The sequence below is a fragment of the Callospermophilus lateralis genome, chromosome 1, assembly GCF_048772815.1.
Source record: "Callospermophilus lateralis isolate mCalLat2 chromosome 1, mCalLat2.hap1, whole genome shotgun sequence".
NCBI classification, from domain to species: Eukaryota; Metazoa; Chordata; class Mammalia; order Rodentia; family Sciuridae; genus Callospermophilus; species Callospermophilus lateralis.
In genome coordinates, this window is record NC_135305.1 from 204,277,755 (window position 1) to 204,296,613 (window position 18,859).

The window sequence follows — 18,859 nt, forward strand, 5'->3', positions numbered from 1 at the left end:
GATTACTGGAGATTTTTGTTAATCTTGGGAAGCAGCACTGTAGAAAAGGATTCCCCCGGCCTTCAGAGGTGGGCAGATCTGCTTTAGATCTTGAGTCAGTCATGTGGTCATTGTGTGACTTGGCTAAAATGCTGAGCCTTTAAGGCCTAGTCTCCTCATCGACAGTGCTTGCTAGAAATGCTTTTCAGTCCAAGGCTGGGCTGGGGGCTCACCACAGGTCCTCCCTGAGTGAACTCTTGCACTTTTAACAAGGTAGAAAGGATCCCCTCTAGGACCTGCTGGTGATGTGAGTGATGGTCAGATGCACGGCTCAGAAGGGACAGGCAGTGGCATTTCTGTGATCACAAAAGGGGAGGTGACTCAATCCTGGCCCAGCCTGAGGTCCTCTCTCCTATCCCCCTGCCAAAGCACAAGGTTATAAACAAATGACTCAGAGGAATGATGGGGGAGTGCCCCATAACAGTTCATACCAGTGTCCTGAGGCTAAATTTAACCTACAGCTGCAGCCTCCGGCAATTTGGGAACAAGTTAATCTTGGTGGTGTGTGTGTGTGTGTGTGTGTGTGTGTGTGTGTATGCGCGTGTGCGCTTGTGCTGTGGGGGGAAAGGATGATCAGGAGTAGGGTGGACATTGAGGCTGACTGTCCTGGGTCTCAACACTGATGCCTTAGAGCACAAGTCGGGGCAGGAAAGGACAAGCCTAGTAGGGACCAAGGAAAATGAGCCCAACAGCCAAAGTCCTGGAATAATAAAGATTTAGGCATTACTCTTTTGACAATAGAATTCACAATGGCACTCCCCTAGAATGTCAAACCCCTATGTCTAAACACCTAGAATAGTAGATCCTAGAGAGAAATTTTTCTAGCATGCTGACCCCTTAGAATGCTAAAAACCATCTGTGCACTCCAAGGAACACAGGACCTCGGTGCTTCCAACCCTCAGCAGGTTGGACTGAGACCCTTAGAGTCTAATTCTCTATCTTCTCATTGTATGGGAGGGAAAACAAACGCTTAACAGAGAAATCCATCCTGTCCCTAGCTCCACAGGAAAATGGTGGCTATCTTCAAAGCAGGAGGATCTCAGAGTTGGGGAAGAAAAAAGGAAAAGGTCTTCCCATTTTATAGTGAAATTCCACACCCAGGTTCTTGGAGCAGAAAACACGTTGGGTCCAGGGTTTTCCAGAGTTAGATATGCTCCAGAGAAGGAGGTGGAAATACAGAGAGTGCCCAGGCCCAAAAGGCAAGAAGAAAGGGAGACCCTTAAAGAGAAGCTCTCATGCTTCCCCATTCTCCCAGAGTCACAGCTTGAGCCACCCTCTTTCCTTGAGGAATCTCCAGACCAAGAAATCCAGAGTCAAGGTCTGGATGTGCATTTTTTGGAAATGAGGCAGGAAGGCCTACATCTTTCCAGGAAAGCCCAAACACCCACCTTTGCAGCATGAGCCCCCAGGGTTGAGTCAAGGCTTCTCCAAACACCTCACCCTTGCCCCATGAGCCCCCAGGGCTGAGTCAAGGCTGTTCCAGGAGGGGCCTCTGTCCAGCTGTCTCCTGTGCGTCATGTGCAGGAGGCCCAGCAGCTCATCTTACAAGCCAGGGCCACCTTTATATATAGCCCTGTGAGGACAGCTGCGCAGTCTGAGGGCTGCCCAGCAGAAAATCAGGGGTGCACAGAGAAACACTTGGCACTAAGGGCCCCCACCATGACTCTGGGCTTGGAACAAGCAGAGGAACAGCGGCTGTACCAGCAGACGCTGCTGCAGGATGGACTCAAGGACATGCTGGACCACGGCAAGTTCCTGGACTGTGTGGTGCGGGCAGGAGAGCGCGAGTTCCCGTGCCACCGCCTGGTGCTGGCAGCCTGCAGCCCTTACTTCCGGGCGCGCTTCCTGGCTGAACCAGAGAGCGCTGGCGAACTGCGCCTGGAGGATGTGTCCCCAGACGTGGTGGCCCAGGTGCTGAACTACCTGTACACGTCAGAGATCGCGCTGGATGAGGCAAGCGTGCAGGATCTGTTTGCCGCAGCGCACCGCTTCCAGATCCCGTCCATCTTCACCATCTGTGTGTCCTTCCTGCAGAAGCGCCTGTGCTTAGCCAACTGCCTGGCCGTCTTCCGTCTCGGCCTACTACTCGACTGTGCCCGCCTGGCGGTGGCTGCCCGCGACTTCATCTGCTCGCGCTTCACGCTGGTGGCGCGCGACGCCGATTTCCTTGGGCTTTCGGCCGATGAGCTCATAGCCATCATTTCCAGCGACGGCCTCAATGTGGAGAAGGAGGAGGCGGTGTTCGAGGCGGTGATGCGGTGGGCTGGCAGCGGTGACGCGGAGGCGCAAGCAGAGCGCCAGCGCGCGCTGCCCACGGTTTTCGAGAGCGTGCGCTGCCGCCTGCTGCCTCGCGCCTTCTTGGAGAGCCGCGTGGAGCGCCACCCTCTCGTGCGTGCCCAGCCGGAGTTGCTTCGCAAGGTACAGATGGTGAAGGATGCACACGAAGGCCGCATCACCATGCTGCGCAAGAAGAAGAAAGACAAGGGGAAGGAGACTGCTGGGACCAAGGAGGCTGACAAGGGCTCAAATGAAGCCAAGACAGGGGAGGATGAAGAGGATGAACGTGTCCTGCCTGGGATTCTCAATGACACACTCCGCTTTGGCATGTTCCTGCAGGATCTCATTTTCATGATCAGTGAGGAGGGTGCAGTGGCCTATGATCCAGCAGCCAACGAGTGCTACTGTGCCTCTCTCTCCACCCAGATCCCCAAGAACCATGTTAGCTTGGTCACCAAGGAGAACCAGGTCTTTGTGGCTGGGGGCCTCTTCTACAACGAGGACAACAAAGAGGACCCCATGAGTGCTTACTTCCTGCAGGTGCCTGGCTGATCTTGGGAGGGACCAGCTAGTGCTGGGTTCTGGGCACTGAGGGGCATTTGGGGGGCCCAGGAGAGGTCTGTGTCTACTTGAGGGCATTTTACTGCGTCTAGAGTGAGATAGTAGACCCGGGATGTTTATGGACATCCACTTGCCTGAAAGTTGAAGATAGTTATAGGCAACTGCACAACTTTGGTATCTCGGTTCCAGATGGATGTTAGGTCCAGATTGGAGCATGTTGGGTGTTCTAGCCCTGCACAGGGGTTGGGGTCAGGCACAGTGACTAGGAGGAGCAAGTCCAGTGTAGGAGGAGCATTTGCATGAGCATTTGCAAGTCGTGGGACAGGACTTGGAGTATGAAACACGTAGTGTCCTATATTGACCATCCTGCCCAATCCTCTCATTGTACAAATGAGGAAACTGAGACTGAGCAAGGATCAGGACAGTGGAATGCTTAGTCCAAGTTGGGGGTTGTGACTCTGGAATCTCAGGGAGCAGAAAGAATTTCCTGGAGACTAGCAGTATAGGTTTGAGCCTTTCTAGTTGGGTGGAATTTGGAGATGGAAAGGGGAAGGTGGCAGTATTCCTGATCGCAGAATGGTGAGCAAGGGACAGAGACAGGACCGGGATATAGAAAGCTGAGGGGGTGAGAGAAGCCTGGTGCCAAGTTTAAGCTCACTGGCTTAGAGGAGGCCTAATCATGGGTGTGAAGGGCAGCTCCACCAGCCAGACCAGCAGTGAAGTCACTGTTTATTTTCACTGAGCCTCTGTTTGTCAATAGGAATTATTCTTCCTGCTTGATAAGGTTGTTTGAAGGTTAAAGATGCTAATGAAAGTGCTCATGAGCACAGCCCTCAGCTCTCAGAAAACTTTCCAATAAGATGAGCCACTAGTATCTTTATTATAAGAATATGGAGGTCGACAGGGCTGAAGACTGTAGATTTTAAGGATGATTTTAAGGAGGCAGGGTTACTTTGAAGTTTCTAGAGCAGGAGGCAGGAGGCCTGGGAGAGGAAATGGCACTAAGGGTGGGCCAAGGTCACTGTCGGACCTTTCTCCTCAGTTCTGTGTCCTGGTGCCCCATTATGGTGCTACTTCTCGGCTGCCCTCTGCCCAATGATGGAATGGCAGAGGGGCACCGGCTCCAGGGCCGCCTCCAGACTGCGTTGGTCCGCAGGGAGTCTGACCCGAGGTGGCTGGGCTGGGCTGGGCTGGGGGCGGGTGCGAGGTGGGCGGTGCTGACTGGACGCCCCGCCCACAGTTTGACCACCTGGACTCGGAGTGGCTGGGCATGCCGCCGCTGCCTTCTCCGCGCTGCCTCTTTGGCCTGGGAGAGGCTCTTAACTCCATCTACGTGGTCGGCGGCCGAGAGCTCAAGGACGGGGAGAGCAGCCTGGATTCGGTCTTGTGCTACGACCGGCTGTGAGCGTGGGCTGGGGCGGGCCGGGTCCTGGGGAGGGACTGTGCATCGAGGTGGGAGCCCGGAGTCCCAGTACAGTCCCCGACCGCTGGGAGGGGCAGAGGAGGCGAGTCCCGGGCAGGGGCGTCGGTGGGTGGGGCCCAGGGGAGTTCCTGGAATGCTCCGGTTGCACCCCGAGTGAGTGTTGGGTGGGAGGGTGAACGCAAAGGCCGGGATTGGGCGCACCCTTGAGTCGGGCACCCGCCCCTTGCGTCCCCTCTAGGTCCTTCAAATGGGGCGAATCGGACCCTCTGCCCTACGCAGTGTATGGCCACGCTGTTCTCTCCCATATGGACCTTGTCTACGTTATTGGTGGCAAAGGCAGCGACAGGTGAGGCTGGGTCCCTGAGCGGGTCTGCTTCAGCAGAGTTGTAAGTTCCAGTGAAAGCAGAATTCTCCTGAGGCTGGAAGTTTGTCCCCACTGCCCTGGGAGACGGCCAAGGGCGGGGGTCTCTATTCAGGCCTCCCTCTAGGCACTCATCCATCCACCCCACAGGAAGTGCCTGAACAAGATGTGCGTCTATGACCCCAAGAAATTCGAGTGGAAGGAACTGGCACCCATGCAGACTGCCCGCTCGCTCTTTGGGGCCACCGTCCACGATGGCCGCATTTTTGTGGCAGCGGGGGTCACGGACACAGGACTGACCAGTTCCGCGGAGGTGTACAGCATCGCAGATGACAAGTATGTGGCTTTGGGCCTATGTCAGTCCTCCCTGTGTCTGCCCTGGCAGGAGTCATAGCCCCTGTCTTGGGTCCCTGCTGTTGATTTGGAACAACCCCACGGTAGTCCCTCTCTGATCAGCAGATAGGTGGGGAGGGGACTTCCCCATGAGGTAGGGCAGGGTTATGGGCTGCAGGGTCTGCAGGAGGGAGATCCCAGGTGGAGGAGACAAGGGATACCAGGTTCCTCACTCAGAGACTACTACCAGGCAATGGCCTTGTGCTAGTGAAAGACCAGTGAGGGAGACAGGAGCTGCCCTGCTGGGATGTCAGGAAAGAAAAAATGGAGCTGACCTCCAGCTGGGCTCAGCCAGCAATAGTGGGAGAAGCCAGTTATGGGGCCGGGTAGGTGTCCAGAAGGGCTGAGACACTTTATTCTGACACTAATGAAATGCCTTTGATGGGTTTTAAACTCCACCTGTTTTTCTAACATGCCTGGTGGCAGCTGATGTAGAGAGCAGGATCAGAGATTTTCTAGGAGGCAAGGGGGCCTGAGGGGTGTGGGGTGCAGCTGTAGCAAGAGGTAATGGAAGCCTGGAGCCTGGAACTGGGGTGCAGTGGGGAGGAGCCACTGGAGGACTTAGGCCAGGGCCTCTCTGGCTGTAATACCAGAAATCTCCCTAGTGTCATGTTAATATGCAGATTCTGGATTTCAGGTATGGAGAGGGGCCTGTACTTCTAAGGATACCCTGGTAATGTTGGTGCTGCAGGCCTATGGACCACCCTCTGAGTAGCAATGGTTTAGGAGATGAAAGAAGGAGGGCATAGTGATGATTTGGATGTTGGGCAAGAAAGAAGTGGATGCTTTTGAGTGAGAAGGGGAGACCATTTGTTGGGGGAAACATTGGGGTTAAATAGCAAGATTGAAGGTCCAGTCAGGATATGTTGACTTGAGATGCCTGCCTGAGGGTCCAGGAGGAGCCTACAGGGCCAGAGAGAGGGCTGAGGTAGAGGGAGAAATTGAGGGCCCAAGAATACAGAGGGGACAAACTTCATAAGGAGAGGGAGTGCCCATGGCAGGAGCAGAGATCCAAGCCCCAAGGGATGGTGGGGGAGATGCATTATCCAGGAAGAGTACAAGAAGCTGACCCTGGAGAGGCAGGAGATGAGGACAGTCACCTCTGTAATGGCAGGCCGTGGGCCCTGAATTTTACAGCCCTGGGGTGGATGGGGCTTTTGGAGGGTAGAAATGAAGGCCCAGCTGCAGGAGCCAGGGAGTGAGAACAGTTAGGTTGTGAGGGGAGAAGAGGGGGACAGGAGTGCAAGGGAACAGGGGCTTAAATGGCCACTGAGGAGCCAGGGGAATATGTCCAGGGCAGTTCTGGGGTCCTGCTGGGGTCTGGGATCCTGAGTTAGCAGCCAGGAGTTAGTTCAGGAGAGAAGAGGGACATGGGAGATCCACGGGGGACTTTGCTGGGCCAGTTGGGTAAATGACAAGGGGGCAAGAAAGGCTAGGACTCAGATTTCAAAGGGTGCAGCTGGAGTTGGGAGCACCCGGATAGCAGGGACAGGCCCCCTAGGTGATGCACCTTTTCACCCCACTGCCACAGGTGGGCACCCTTCGAGGCCTTTCCACAGGAGCGCAGCTCACTCAGCCTGATTAGCCTGGTGGGCACCCTCTATGCCATTGGTGGTTTCGCCACACTGGAGACTGAGTCCGGAGAATTGGTCCCCACAGAGCTCAACGACATTTGGAGGTGAGCCTGGCCCCAAGGAATCAAGGGGGAATTCTGAGCAAGGCTGATTTCCCCACCGCCTGGCAAGCTCATGTATGGGCAAAGCTGATCCCTCTTCCAGGGAATCTTGGGGGGAAGGAATAACAAACACACCCCACTTGCCCCATTTCTACCAGTGGGTCTAGGTTTGCACATGTGGTACCATGCCCCACTGAGGAGCTTCAGCAGTGCTGCAGATGGGAGCTGACCCTCAGCTTAGGGTACAGACCCACAGACACAGGGCCCAGGTAGCAGCCAGGCCTCTCACCCCTGTTTTCTGGGTGCTTGGTCTAGAGGAGAGTGAGGCCAGGACTAGGAAGTAGTTGGACCCCAACTTCTCAGCCATTGCTTCCCATGGCTGGTCCTTCATGGGGGTAGGTGGAAGAGGCTCAGCCACCTGGGGCATACCTGAACCTTCAGTCACTTGGTGCTGCAAGTGACCTCTGGAGGAGTAGGGCTGCTAGGGGAGTGGGGTGCGAGGGACTTCTGGAATGTTGAATACAGAACTCTTGGGAGGACAGGGTTGGTGTGTGTGTAGGGGGCCAGTGTAGATCTTCCTGGAGGGAGGTGGATTTTGAGGAGTGTGGGAACCCTGGAGAGGTGGCCTTTCCTGAGGAGGTAGCTCTTCCTGGAGTATGGGGTGGATTTTCTTGGGGGTGACTCTTTGGGAGGCCCCCTTCCAAGAGCATGGGAATATCCAGGTATCTAGAGATAGACCTGGGCTGGGGTACACTTCCTGGAGACGGGTGTAGTGTACCCAGCCAACCCTCCCTCCTGGGTCCCATTTTGGACTTAGCTGATGAAGCTCTTCACCCTTGTCCCCACTCTTCCCCCCACCCCAGATATAACGAGGAGGAGAAGAAGTGGGAGGGCGTCCTGCGGGAGATCGCCTACGCGGCCGGCGCCACCTTCCTACCTGTGCGGCTCAACGTGCTGCGCCTGACTAAGATGTGACCTGCCTAGAGGGACCTGACTAAGAACCCCTCCCATCCCACAGCCCTCCCAGGCCTGACCTTGTGGGGTTCTAGGGAGGAGGCTGGGAGAGGCAAGAGCCCACCTGGATCCGGTTATGGTGCCCGAGGGGCTGCTTCAGCCAGAGAAGGGCTATTGCTGCCCAGGGTTAGCCTTTCAGGCGGGGAGGGGACACTCAGGCCCCTCCAGGCTCATCATATTTCCCCTGGGTCCTCTTGGCTCATAAGCCATTATCACAGGGGGGTATCCAAGGCTGTGTCCTGGCCACGCCCCCAGGCTGGCCATGTGTGCCGGTGAAGTTTCCCACAGGACACGGTCCACTTGCCCATCTGATGGGAGTGTCCCCATCAAGTGCAGCTTGCAGGGTGGGGACGTCTCCTTCTTCAAGAAGAATAAAATACCTTCTAAGCGAGTAGTTCAGGGTCTGAGATCAGGTTCTCCGCGAGTCAATGATCAGGCGGTTGGAAATTTCCAGCCTTAATATTCTGCTTTTGGGTTGTCAAGGTGGGAGGTCTTGCCCTCATGTGCTGCCCCTTCCACACTGTGTGGGACCCCCTCCCTGAGACCTGGAAACTCCAGCCCTTCAGCCATGATGGACAAGGAGCCAGGAGATTGCTGGGAACAAGGGGAAGGGAACAACCCAACTGTGGTAGAAAAGTCTTTTATTCTGTCAGTGAGGCCCTGCCTGGCCCCGCCGAGGCCGGGGACCCAGGAGCACCCTCCCACCTACTCTAGCTTCTCTTTGTCCTGCCCCTGCTCCTCCTCCAGTGCCAGGGTTCGCTCACGTTCCTTCACCAGCTGGACACCACAGTAGGTGACAAACAGGATGGCCAGCGTGGTCTGGGGGAACCCTGTTGGGGAAGGAATCCTCAGTGCCCGCAGCAGCCCATCCGCAATGACTTTTCTCTTCCCATCCCTCTCCCCGTTGGATGGCCCTCCTGGCCGAGTCCCTGGGGTATTGGGGTATGGAAGGAGCATTTCAGAAGGTCACAGTCCTTGAGGTTGATATATCCCAAACCCATCTCTCACCTGTAAGTAGCAGACGTCGGGCGACCAATTCTGTGAACTCGAAGCTGTTCAGGCTCACGAGGTTGTACATGATGATGGCCCAGAAGTTTATGGCCCCACAAAGAGCCCGGACCCTACGGGACATCTGCTCTGACAGACGGGCCTGCCCAGTTCAGGAGAGCATTGGCCGCAAGGTGAGAGGCCCAAAGGAAAGGGGACATGGTTGGTCAGTGGCCTGGCCTACAGGGCCACTTGTCCTGGGGATATTCACGGGTGTCTGGGAATCCCAGGCCAATTCTCCGTCATTATTAAACATGGGGAAACTGAGTCCTGGGGGGAGGATAAGAACTGGCAAACAAGGCCAGGCCTCCGTGTATTGGGCCTGATCCATAGAAGGAAGAAAGGGACAGATTCCCACAGGACAAGCCATTGCCCTGACAATCAGGAAGGCGGTGGTGAGAAAGTTCTAGGCTGGAGATCAAGTGTGTCTGGACGCCTCCAGAAAACAGCAGTGCCACCCTGTCCTGCGACCCTACCAATCTCAGCCCATCCCAGTCCCAGACCTCCCCTGCTTACCTCAACTTGTGCAAGAGGCCCGTGCTCTGCCAGCTTCTGTACCCACAGCTCAAAGTTGAGGCCAAAGCAGTTAAGGAATGACCACAAGTAGACAATGTCACAAGGCCCAAGCCACAGAGTGGTGATGGCAAATGTGGCCACTGAGGCCACCAGCTCTGGGATCACTGCAGAGTGCTCCCCACCAAGGTGGTCATACACATATCTACAGGAAAGATGAAAGCAGAGGCCAGTGGAAGGGTGGGAAAGGACAGGTGTGAGGCCAGCAGAGGATGCACAACAGGGGCAGCCCTCCTCCTGCTGTCACCCTGGGGACAAGACGATGTTTTGAACTTAGGTGACTGATATTTCTCTGCCCAACTCCAAATTTCAGAGGGCTCAGCCTTGGACTTTGTGTCTTCTCTAGCTGTGTTCATTCACTCCTCCAAAGATCTCATTCAGACTCAAGACTCTGAACACTGCTTGTTTAGCCCAGTCTCTCTTTGATTTGTGTCTCCAATTGCTTCTAGACATCCCACTTGAATGACTGGTTCCCCCCTCTCTGCCCAAACCAGCTCCACCCCCATCTCCATCATCCCTTCAGTTGCTATAAGCCCTGGTACCATTTTGGATTCTCAGTTTCCCTCTTCACTCACACCCAAACCAGCAAATTCTATTGACTCCAGTCAGTCCTGACCACTGCTCACAGCTTCTACCCTCCTCCCATCCGAGTCCAGGTGGACTAGACCACTTAATGGCCTTCCTACTTTGGCCTTTGTCCCCAGTCTCCCAGCCCCTTCTTCACACAGCAGCCAGAGGCTTAGCTCAGATCACATCACTTCCATGGTTAAACCACGCCCCCATGGCTTCCTATGGCAATTAGAATATTAGAGAATCCCTGTCGCTGGTTTTCTGCCTTTTTCCCCATCTCTGATCCACCATTTTCTCCCTCCCTCCCTCTGCCTGCCTTATTAGCCTTTCTGATCTTCACACACACACAGTTGGTACATGTCTCAAAGTCTTTGCCCTGGTAGTTCCCTCTACCTGGAATTCCATCCCGCTCCTCCACCCCACACATCTCCTTATCACTCAAGTCTCAGTTCAAATATCTCCTCACAGAAGGCCGCCCAGACCCCAGCTAAAGAAGCTTCCACCCTGTAACCAAATTCTATCCCCTTACACTTACCACTCTCTAAAATTATCTTATTGATGTTTGTTTGCCTGTTTATGGTTTACCTGTTTTTCTCCCCCACTAGACTGTAAGCTCCATGATTTCAGGGTCTTTGCCATATTCACTGCTTGTATCCCCAGTGGCCTAGAACAGTGCTTGGCACATAGTAGGTACTCAATAAATATTTGTTAAATAAATTCAGTGGAAGACTCCTTGATTAACCTGCCTCTCCATTCCATGACCTCCTCATTTCCATTGGTTTCTTCTCCACTGCACCTCAGCCACCCACTCCCATGGTCAGACCCCAACTCTGTCACCATTTGAAATTTCACTCCTTGTTAATTCTCACTTTTTGCCCAACCCCTTCTGACACTTGGCTCCCCAGCTCGTTCTTCAATCCCATTGATCCCTCCCATCTTTACCACCCTCTTTAACAGGCTTATGCTCAATGAGTCATCATTATAAATAACCTTAAGCCCCTTATTTTTCAATTCTTCCTTCTTGACCATCTGGGAGAGCCGATTACCAGCTTTCTCTTGACCTGCACCCCCGCGGCTAAGCGCTGATGGGAAAGCCTCACGTCTTCACACATTGGAGGCTGAAACCCACTACCTCCAACCCCACTTGGCCTCTCGGAGCTGAGCTCTCTATAGGCAGCTGCTTCTCCCACATTGCAATGGCTACTGCACCCCTCTCTCTCCTGCAAGTATGAGAGGGTGTGGTGGGCACTTGGGAAGGAGGGCCTGTATGCTGCCTCCTCAGCCTGTACTGCCTTCTCTTCTTCCTCCTGAAGGCGGGCCTCTGCCTGAGAGTGGACACCATCATCTCCTCCCTCCTCAGGGCCTCAGTCCACTAATTGCCCCTCCACACTGCATTACAGCTCTTCTGTTGAATAGTTCCCCTCAGCACCAGGGGTGTCCCAGTAACTCCTACCTTTAAAACACCCCACAACTCCCTTTGGTTACCCCTCTGTCTTACTCCTTCAGTCCCAGGCTTCTCCCAGAAGTTGTCCACACACTCCCCCACAGTTCCTCGATTCCCTTTCACTGCCCCTGCCTCCCCAGGGGAAGGCTGAAAAGCTCCATGTCACCAATGCTAATCCTCAGCCTCCAGCTCCCTTGAACCTCAGCAGCACCTGGCCCCGTGGCCCCCTCCACGCCTGCATGGTCTTCCCAAGCTTCCAGGGTGTCACATGGCCTTGATTCTCCTCCTGCTCCTCAGTTCCTTCTCCTGGTTCTTCCTTCTCCCTCCAACCAAAGTCCTTGCGGGACCAATATTGGCTGACCCCAACTCTCCTCGACCTGTACCCCAGGTTTTATGCACTCCCGAGGCTGCAGCACAACTACCCTCCCTCCTGACCCCCACAGTCCCACCAGTCCTCCTGACCTCTCTGAGTCCCTGGCCCTCAGATCCAGGTGCTTCACTGGATCTCCCTAATGGTGCCCCTCCAAGATTCCACCTAGATGTTTCTCAAACAGAACCTCTCTCTAGAAGTCACCCCATTCTTCCAGGCTGAAGATAGGGGCCCAGAAGTCATCTCCTTCTCCTGGATGCCCTTACTGCATGGCAGCTCCTGGTGTCTCCACCCCCCCAGCCCCTTCTCTCCACTTCCGGGGCCCTCAGCCAAGTCCAAACCTGTCTCTCACCTAGACCTCACTCGTCTAAGGCAGACTTGCTGCTTCCTTGCTTTCCCTGGCCTAGGGGTGATCTCTAAAACCATGGGTAAATCTTGGCACTGCCCAGACATGTGACACTATAGCTGTGGCCACCCCAGCACCCCAACTCACTTGCAAAGCCAGTCATTGATGCCCCGGTCGAAGTGTCTGTGTGGAAAGAGCAGAAGGGTGTGAGTCCACCTGACACAGAGCTCCCACGGCACAGCGGGAGGGGACATGGTAGGATGGGAAAAGGCTCAGGAAAGATGGGCATCCAAGGTTGCGACCCCCTCCACTGCTTGTACTCACGTTTCCCCAAAGACATAGAGCGCAGTGATGCACTTAGGAGGCTGAGGCGGGTCCAGGTGGTCCAGGCGCGCCACGGTGTTGACGACACCGAAGAGGACCGCAGCCTTCACCCAGTCATACACCAGGTTTGAATAGGCTAGGCCAGCTGGGGACAAGGTGCTGTCACTTCCCAGGGCCCATCATCACCGTGGCCTCCCCTGATGACCCCCAAGTCCCAGGGGAGGTGCTGAGCCTTGCCTTCCCCCTGGACACTTCTCTCCAAAGGTTGGGGGAGAGGAGAAGTCCTTGCCACCTGCAGCCCACAAGGAGAATTTGCCTCTTCCTGGGGGAGCACCAGGCCCCACCTTCCCCATGGGGACCCCCATCTCCACTTGTGAAAATCAATCACAGCCCTGATGAAGGGCAGGCTGTTGGAGATACTGCTGCAGCCTCATAGGACAAAGCTAAGGTCAAGTCCCAGGCATTTCAAAGAAATAAGTCCCCGTTCCTGCACCCTTGGTGACGTGGGGACCCACCGAGGGCGCTGTCTGGGAGGCGATTGGCAAACTTGAGGTCATTGGGGATGGTGAGGATGTAGAAGAAGTGAAAGAAGATGTCCACTGCTATGATGGCCACCACGCTGAGACCTGCCTGGGCCCGGATGCGCCACAGCTCGCCCTCGGGCCTCACTGGTTCCACCTCGCTCACCTGGAGGGATGCAAAATGTCTGGGGGAGTGCCAAGAGCCTGCCGTGAGGAGCCCTGCCCCAGTGGGGGTCCCCCTGGGTGGGAGGAGGCAGGGCTGCACCCAGGAATTCCGCCCAAGGGTGCAGACGCCCTGAAGTCTGGGGAGGGTTCTGTCCGACAAGGGGAGACCAATCCTGTCTTGGGAGCCCCCTTTGAGCAGGAGGGGAACGGTCATGGCCTGGGAGTCCTGCCTGAGAGAAGACACACATCTCCACCATGTGATCCTTGTCTAAGGCGGAAACGTGGCTGCATCCTGGGGTCCTACCTGAAGATGGGGTACGGCCTGCCTGGGGAGTTCTACCTGAGATAGGAGCCTCTGTCTGAAAAAGGAGACCTAGCCTTGTTCTGGGAGGCCACAAGATGTCCCCTCACCTGAGTGTGGAAGCGATCAAAGGTCATGATGGGCCCAAAGAAGAAGAAGGGCAGGTAGAAGTTGTACTTGAGCAGGTCGGCTAGGGAGTAGCGGCGGTCAGGGCGGGCACAGCTCTCCAGTGCGAAGCTGGTGCAACGCAGCACGGTAAAGCCGCAGCCCCCGTGAAACAGCACCTCTTGAAGATCAAAAGTGCCTGTTACAAACCCGCTCTGGAGGGGAGAGAACAGGCCGCCAGCTCACCAGGGGGCCTCACACCGCTGGGGAAAAGAAACCCCTTTCCAGCTTCCCAGGGGGGCCCCAGCTTGGTCCTGCCCTTCCCCTCTTCCAGAGCCAGTTAACATTGACGATTGCTCTATCCCAGCAACGTGATAGAACAGAGGACGAGCTGGACACACTGTGCTGCAGTGCAGGTGACCGCCTGGTTGTCAGGGCACACGCAAAGGCTTGAAGATGGGTGGAAAAGTGAAGGAAATACTTGGGGACACTCGGGAGGCCAAGGCTTTAAATGAAGCAAAAGGCTTGGGGTCCTATCCCTGTACCCTTCTAATACCCCAGTGTATACCTGCCAGGAGATGAGGGGGTCCATCTTGAAGGAGGCCAGGCTGGCCAGGCCAAGGCCAAGACAGAGCCAGGGCTGACCCAAGAGTGAGGCCACGTAGAGGCCCACACAGTGGCCAAGCAGCAGCAGCAGGTACCAAGGGCCCATTGTGCCCATCACAGCCAGGGCTCCGTAGACAGCATACATCCAGGAGCGGAGCTGTGGAGATGTGAGGTTCTGGTTTTCCTATGCTCCTGGGGGTAGGACCCCTGAATAATTTCCCACAACCTTTGAAGCTAAGGAGAAGCTGATGAGGGCGGGGGGCAGATTCAGCTCACCTGGGGGGCAACCATTGTGCAGAGTTTGGCAAACAGCACGTGTCCAGAGAGGGCGAAGATGATGACATTTCGGAAGGAAGTGAACCACATCACCCACTCAAAGTCAGCTACATCCTGGGGCAGCCAGGGACAGGAGGTAAGGAAGGTTAGGGTGGGTGAGGGAGGATAGCAGGCGGGTACCCCAACTGGGCAGAGCCCTAGCACCTTCCCAGGTCCCTTGTTCTTCTCATGCATTAGAAGAGGAGCAATGGCTCCAGGTCCCTGCAGTCCCCTCTGAAGGAAGTACCCAGATAGAAATGGAGGGAGGAATGAGGGCACCACGTGGACAGCACTGTCCCTCAAATCCCTCTCCTGCTCTGCTCAGCACAGTGCCTGACACTCTAACCTGCTGCCCTGTTCCGGGGAAGGGTAGTGCTGGAGGCCCCGCTGAAGCTCATCCTGCTTATGGACCTGTTTCCTAAGTGAGTGGGGCTGGGGAGGGGCCGTGGAGAAGCCGAGGTGCTGAGGCTCAAGCTAGAGACCCCCTTTGTGAGACGCCAGAACATCTGGGATAGTGGAGAGTGGGGAAGGGATAGGGATGGGGAGACGTGCCAGGGGTCGGGGACCCTAAGCAGGGACCCTGGAGTGTGGGAGACCTACCATCTTTCGGCCAATGTACTCCCAGCCGGGTCGCACAGACTCCCGGAAGGCCTTCCTGTGGGCCCCATCTGAGAACAGAGCGTGGCCTCAGTGGAAGGGGTTTTTCACATGCCCTCCCAGGCCTGCCCCCAAGGATGAGGCTGCCCCCACCTGGGGAGAGGGGAACAGGTCTGCCAGGTGTATAGCTCCTGGGAACAGGGCAGCAGTTAGGGGAATGTGGGTCTCTGGTTCTGCCCCTGCCTGGCCCTGGGTCTTGGTGTGTACCTATCTGGGTCCATGTCTCTGTGTCTCTGAGTGTCTATGTATGTGGGGGGACAGGCTCTGTGTCCATGTCTCTAGGTCTGGAACCTATATATTTCTTGCCTTGCTGATTAGAACCCTGAGGCCCCCAGGGGAAGATAGATCCCGCCCTTGCCTCAGGGCCCGGTTGTTACCTTGGGATGCTTCAAGGAGGCCCCGGCCAGCATAGGCCAGGGACCCACTCAGCACCAGGAAGTAGAGACCCAGCTCAGCTGCAGGCAGTGCTGTCTTGATGCCCATAGCCTGGACAGGGCTGGGGAGATAGGCAGGTGAGGGCCCAGCTTCCAGCCCCACCTGGACCTCCACAGGGGTACTAGGCCTCCATTCTGAACAGAGACCACTCCATCCACCCCTTGGGGTCTGGGGAAGTGTAGCTTCACTCTCCCCACCGCTGTGTGCCCTTCACTCCTCCCCTCCTGACTGCTGCTCCAGTTCCAACCCCTCTCACTGAAGGTTCTTGAAAGTCTAGTCTTCACTCAGTCTACCTTTGTCACCTTCCTCTCCTCCTTCACACCTTTCGGATGGATTGGTCTCCACTCTCTGCCAAGACTCCTGCTGAGGCCCTCTTGAACTTTCAGGAGAGGAAACCCTATCTCTAGCACCTCAATCCGGTTTCTGGCCTCCAGGGTCCCCCTACCTCAGTGAGACTCTCTCAGCTCCTAAGAAAGCCAAACCCTCTCCAAGACCCCTTCTCTGACTCCCACTCACACCCTGAGTGGCCTTTCCTTCTCTGAGACCCTGTAACCTCCCAGATCCTGTCCCCAGCACCAAGCCTCCCACCTTGTCATTCAACCTTTTATCTTTTGCAGACCCCACACCCAGCAAGCCCCCTGCACTCTAGCCTGCCTCGTCCCTGGTCCCTGCCTGTGGCCGCATACTGTCCCACCCACAGTGCTCTGTGTACTCTGGTCCTGGCCACTGTCTGGAGGCTGTGCTATTTGAGAAGGTGCCCTGGAGAAGTGGGTGTGGGGCCAGGCAGGGCCAGGAGGGCACAGGGAGCGTGCTGGCTGCTGTCCAAGGTGCTGACCAGTTTAAGGGCCAGGGTGAGTCTAGCCACTCCCTCCTGCCAGCACCCAGTTTGTTCCCAGGAGTCCTGCTGCGCCAACCCTGGAAACTCAGCTAGCACCTATGCTCTTTCCATCCTGCTTCAGCCTGGCCCAGTGTCTTCCTAAGGGATCCATAGGTACAGACTCAGGGCCTAAATGAATGAGAGGAACGTGGGTAGGTGCCCCTTGGGCTGAGTTGGGCCCTGTCTCCCACCTCAGTTCCTCCCCTAAATCACAGCCTTCCCCACCCTGCGGGCAGCTCTTCTGGACCCCCACAGCTGACATTCTCCCCATTTTACAGATGGAGGGGGTCACAGGCCAGAATGGGGAAGGGACCCATTAAAGCCACAGGACGAGCCTGGGACAGGGTTTCGTCTCCCCTCAAGACCAGATATTCTCCGTGAGCCCCTCTGGAATCTCAGATGAGGCCATTGCTGCCCTTCCCGTGTCAGGGGGCTGCCAGGGGGCTGTCATCGGAGCCCGAGGGCCAGTATGCCTCCTCATCAGCAGGGTGGGGGGAGGGAGGCCCCGGGGATCAGGTTAATGGAGCAGAAGCTTGAAACCGGAGCACAGCGAAGAGCCCGTGGAATAGCTTTGTCAGCTGCCTCCCACTCGCCACTTTCCAATTTTAGCTCCCCATGGCCGGTGCAGAAGTGTCCCCAGTGAGGCCTCAGTGAGGAGCTGGCCCCCAGCCCGGGGCTTTTCCTGTTAGACCCCCTAACATGGACCGGCCTGTGGAAGCAGGAGTGGCCCCTTCCCTCGGTCCTGTCTCAGGTGCACCTGGAGTAAAGCCCACCTTGGGGCCTGTGATCTGCAATCAGGAGCCTGGGGTGGGCCCCACAGGTCTCCAGGGCCCCAGAATGGCTGCATCCCCAGCTGGCACTGACCTTGAGGAGGCTGCGAGGGACCCTGGCACACTGCCCACCTCGGGGCTCCGGGGTCCTTGTATCCGACTGTGCGTCTGTCCGACCAGCTGAGCTCTGGGGCTGCGGTGGGGTGTGTCCAGCCCTGGGGTCCCCACCCCCTCGAGGCTATGAGCGGTGAGTGGTGACAGCAGGCAGAGGAGGGGGAGGAGGAGGGTAGGAAGGAGGTGGCCTTCCTGGAGCGGAGCTGAGCAGAGTGCTGCAGAGCTGCTGGCCGCAGGGAGCCGCAGGGAGGCTGTGGGGGGGGGGAGGGGGTGGCCAGAGGCACAGACTCAGACAGGGACACCTGGGTCTCACTTTAGTCTGTGCCCTTGCCCCTAGAGATCCTGTGTCTCTCTCTCTTGCTACTAGCCAGGATACCCTTCTTTCAGGAAGCCTTCCAGGTGGCCCCACGAGCCTCTACAGACTTGTGAGCCCTGCCCCCGTTGTAGTATCACATTCACACACACGAAAATGCTTTCCCATCTCTGCTCTGTGGACTGTAGCTCCCACTTTACATGCCACCTCCCGAGGAGGGCTGTCCAGGGAAAACCTCTCGTTCCTTTTTATCAAGCCAACTCCTGCCTGGACAGGCATTAGTACCTGGGGGAGGACCGACTTGCCTAGTGGGATTGGAACTGGCACGGGCTGTGTTTGAAAGTGGCTCCCACCCCCAAGCCCTGTCCTATAGGGAGTTGCCTGGATAGAGGGGTGCTAGAAGGGTCACTTGGCAAGCTTTGAATGGGTACTTGCAATGGCTGGCATCAGCATTTTTTTTTTTTTTTTTTTTTGTACCAGAGTTTGAACTCAGGGGCACTCGGCCACTGAGTCACATCCTCAGGCTTATTTTGTATTTTTTTAGAGACAGGGTCTCACTGAGTTGCTTAACACCTAGCTTTTGCTGAGGCTGGCTTTGAACTCACAATCCTCCTGCCTCAGCTTCCTGAGCTATTGGGATTACAGGTGTGCGCCACTGCGCCTGGTAGCTGGCATCATCTTGATGGCAGAGTAGAGCAGATAGGAAGAAATGTCCCTAACCAACTGTGGCTCCTGGAGAGAGACAACCTGATGGGAAGGGGTAACCTGATGGCCCCATAGAGGGGTCAGGATCTTCCAATAGTTCCCCTTTGGGATGAGGCCCCCATAGTCTGGGGAAGCTGTATGTATTTGTGTCATGTCTGTGGGGGCCTGTGCATGCGTATGCTTCAGAGAACGGGGTTAGGGAGGCCCCACTGGACCTGGTTCAGCTGATCCACATAAGGTTCAGGTGAGGATGGGCAGTAGAGCCCTGCAGGGGCCCGTGGCAAGTCCTAGAAGGGAGAGAGAGGCTGCACCAGGCAATGGATCCTCCCAACCTGCAGACATGCTGGCCCAAAGGAAGCCACCATGAGAACCAACACACACTCTACAGAGAATGACACAGAGGTGCATGCCACTGATCCCTGACCCTGAGAATCATGAGTGACAGCCTCGACACAGTGTGGGGTCTGGGTTAGGGCTACAGCTGGGATCATGGGCACTAGAGGAGGCCAGTGTCAGGCAAGGAAGACCTCCAGTCTGGAGGAGGAGTCAATGGTGAGG

The 18,859-nt window shown here is 56.1% G+C and overlaps 2 protein-coding genes across 3 annotated transcripts; one reads left to right on the top strand and one right to left on the bottom strand.

Annotated features, from left to right (window-relative positions):
* Positions 1-1,643: 1,643 nt before the first annotated feature.
* On the top strand, positions 1,644-10,650 carry Klhl40 (kelch like family member 40). The gene is made up of 6 exons (XM_076844156.2): positions 1,644-2,856; positions 4,118-4,278; positions 4,539-4,646; positions 4,812-4,997; positions 6,586-6,732; positions 7,593-10,650. Exons 1-6 carry the CDS (start codon positions 1,699-1,701, stop codon positions 7,702-7,704), a joined length of 1,872 nt encoding a protein of 623 aa, XP_076700271.1. The 5' UTR covers positions 1,644-1,698; the 3' UTR covers positions 7,705-10,650.
* On the bottom strand, positions 8,397-17,490 carry Hhatl (hedgehog acyltransferase like). 2 transcript variants are annotated; one of them, XM_076844163.2, is made up of 12 exons: positions 17,264-17,490; positions 15,465-15,583; positions 15,031-15,098; positions 14,392-14,505; positions 14,078-14,272; positions 13,515-13,724; positions 12,933-13,104; positions 12,418-12,562; positions 12,241-12,276; positions 9,307-9,508; positions 8,752-8,893; positions 8,397-8,573 (listed from the first exon to the last, which is right to left on the bottom strand). In XM_076844163.2, exons 2-12 carry the CDS (start codon positions 15,568-15,570, stop codon positions 8,449-8,451), a joined length of 1,515 nt encoding a protein of 504 aa, XP_076700278.1. In that variant the 5' UTR covers positions 15,571-15,583; positions 17,264-17,490; the 3' UTR covers positions 8,397-8,448. The 2 variants fall into 2 exon arrangements, with proteins under 2 accessions (XP_076700278.1, XP_076700285.1); XM_076844170.2 differs by lacking the exons at positions 15,031-15,098; positions 17,264-17,490 and having other exon boundaries at positions 15,465-15,578.
* Positions 17,491-18,859: the final 1,369 nt, after the last annotated feature.

Excerpts from the sequence above, each read along its gene's own strand:
- Klhl40 (XM_076844156.2), top strand. The coding sequence starts at position 1,699 with ATGACTCTGGGCTTGGAACAAGCAGAGGAACAGCGGCTGTACCAGCAG. Across the intron at positions 2,857-4,117 it reads TGAGTGCTTACTTCCTGCAG|TTTGACCACCTGGACTCGGA; the intron begins GTGCCTGGCTGA and ends CCCCGCCCACAG. Across the intron at positions 6,733-7,592 it reads GAGCTCAACGACATTTGGAG|ATATAACGAGGAGGAGAAGA; the intron begins GTGAGCCTGGCC and ends CCCCCACCCCAG.
- Hhatl (XM_076844163.2), bottom strand. The coding sequence starts at position 15,570 with ATGGGCATCAAGACAGCACTGCCTGCAGCTGAGCTGGGTCTCTACTTC. Across the intron at positions 14,273-14,391 it reads GCACAATGGTTGCCCCCCAG|CTCCGCTCCTGGATGTATGC; the intron begins GTGAGCTGAATC and ends ACATCTCCACAG. Across the intron at positions 13,725-14,077 it reads ACCCCCTCATCTCCTGGCAG|AGCGGGTTTGTAACAGGCAC; the intron begins GTATACACTGGG and ends TCTCCCCTCCAG.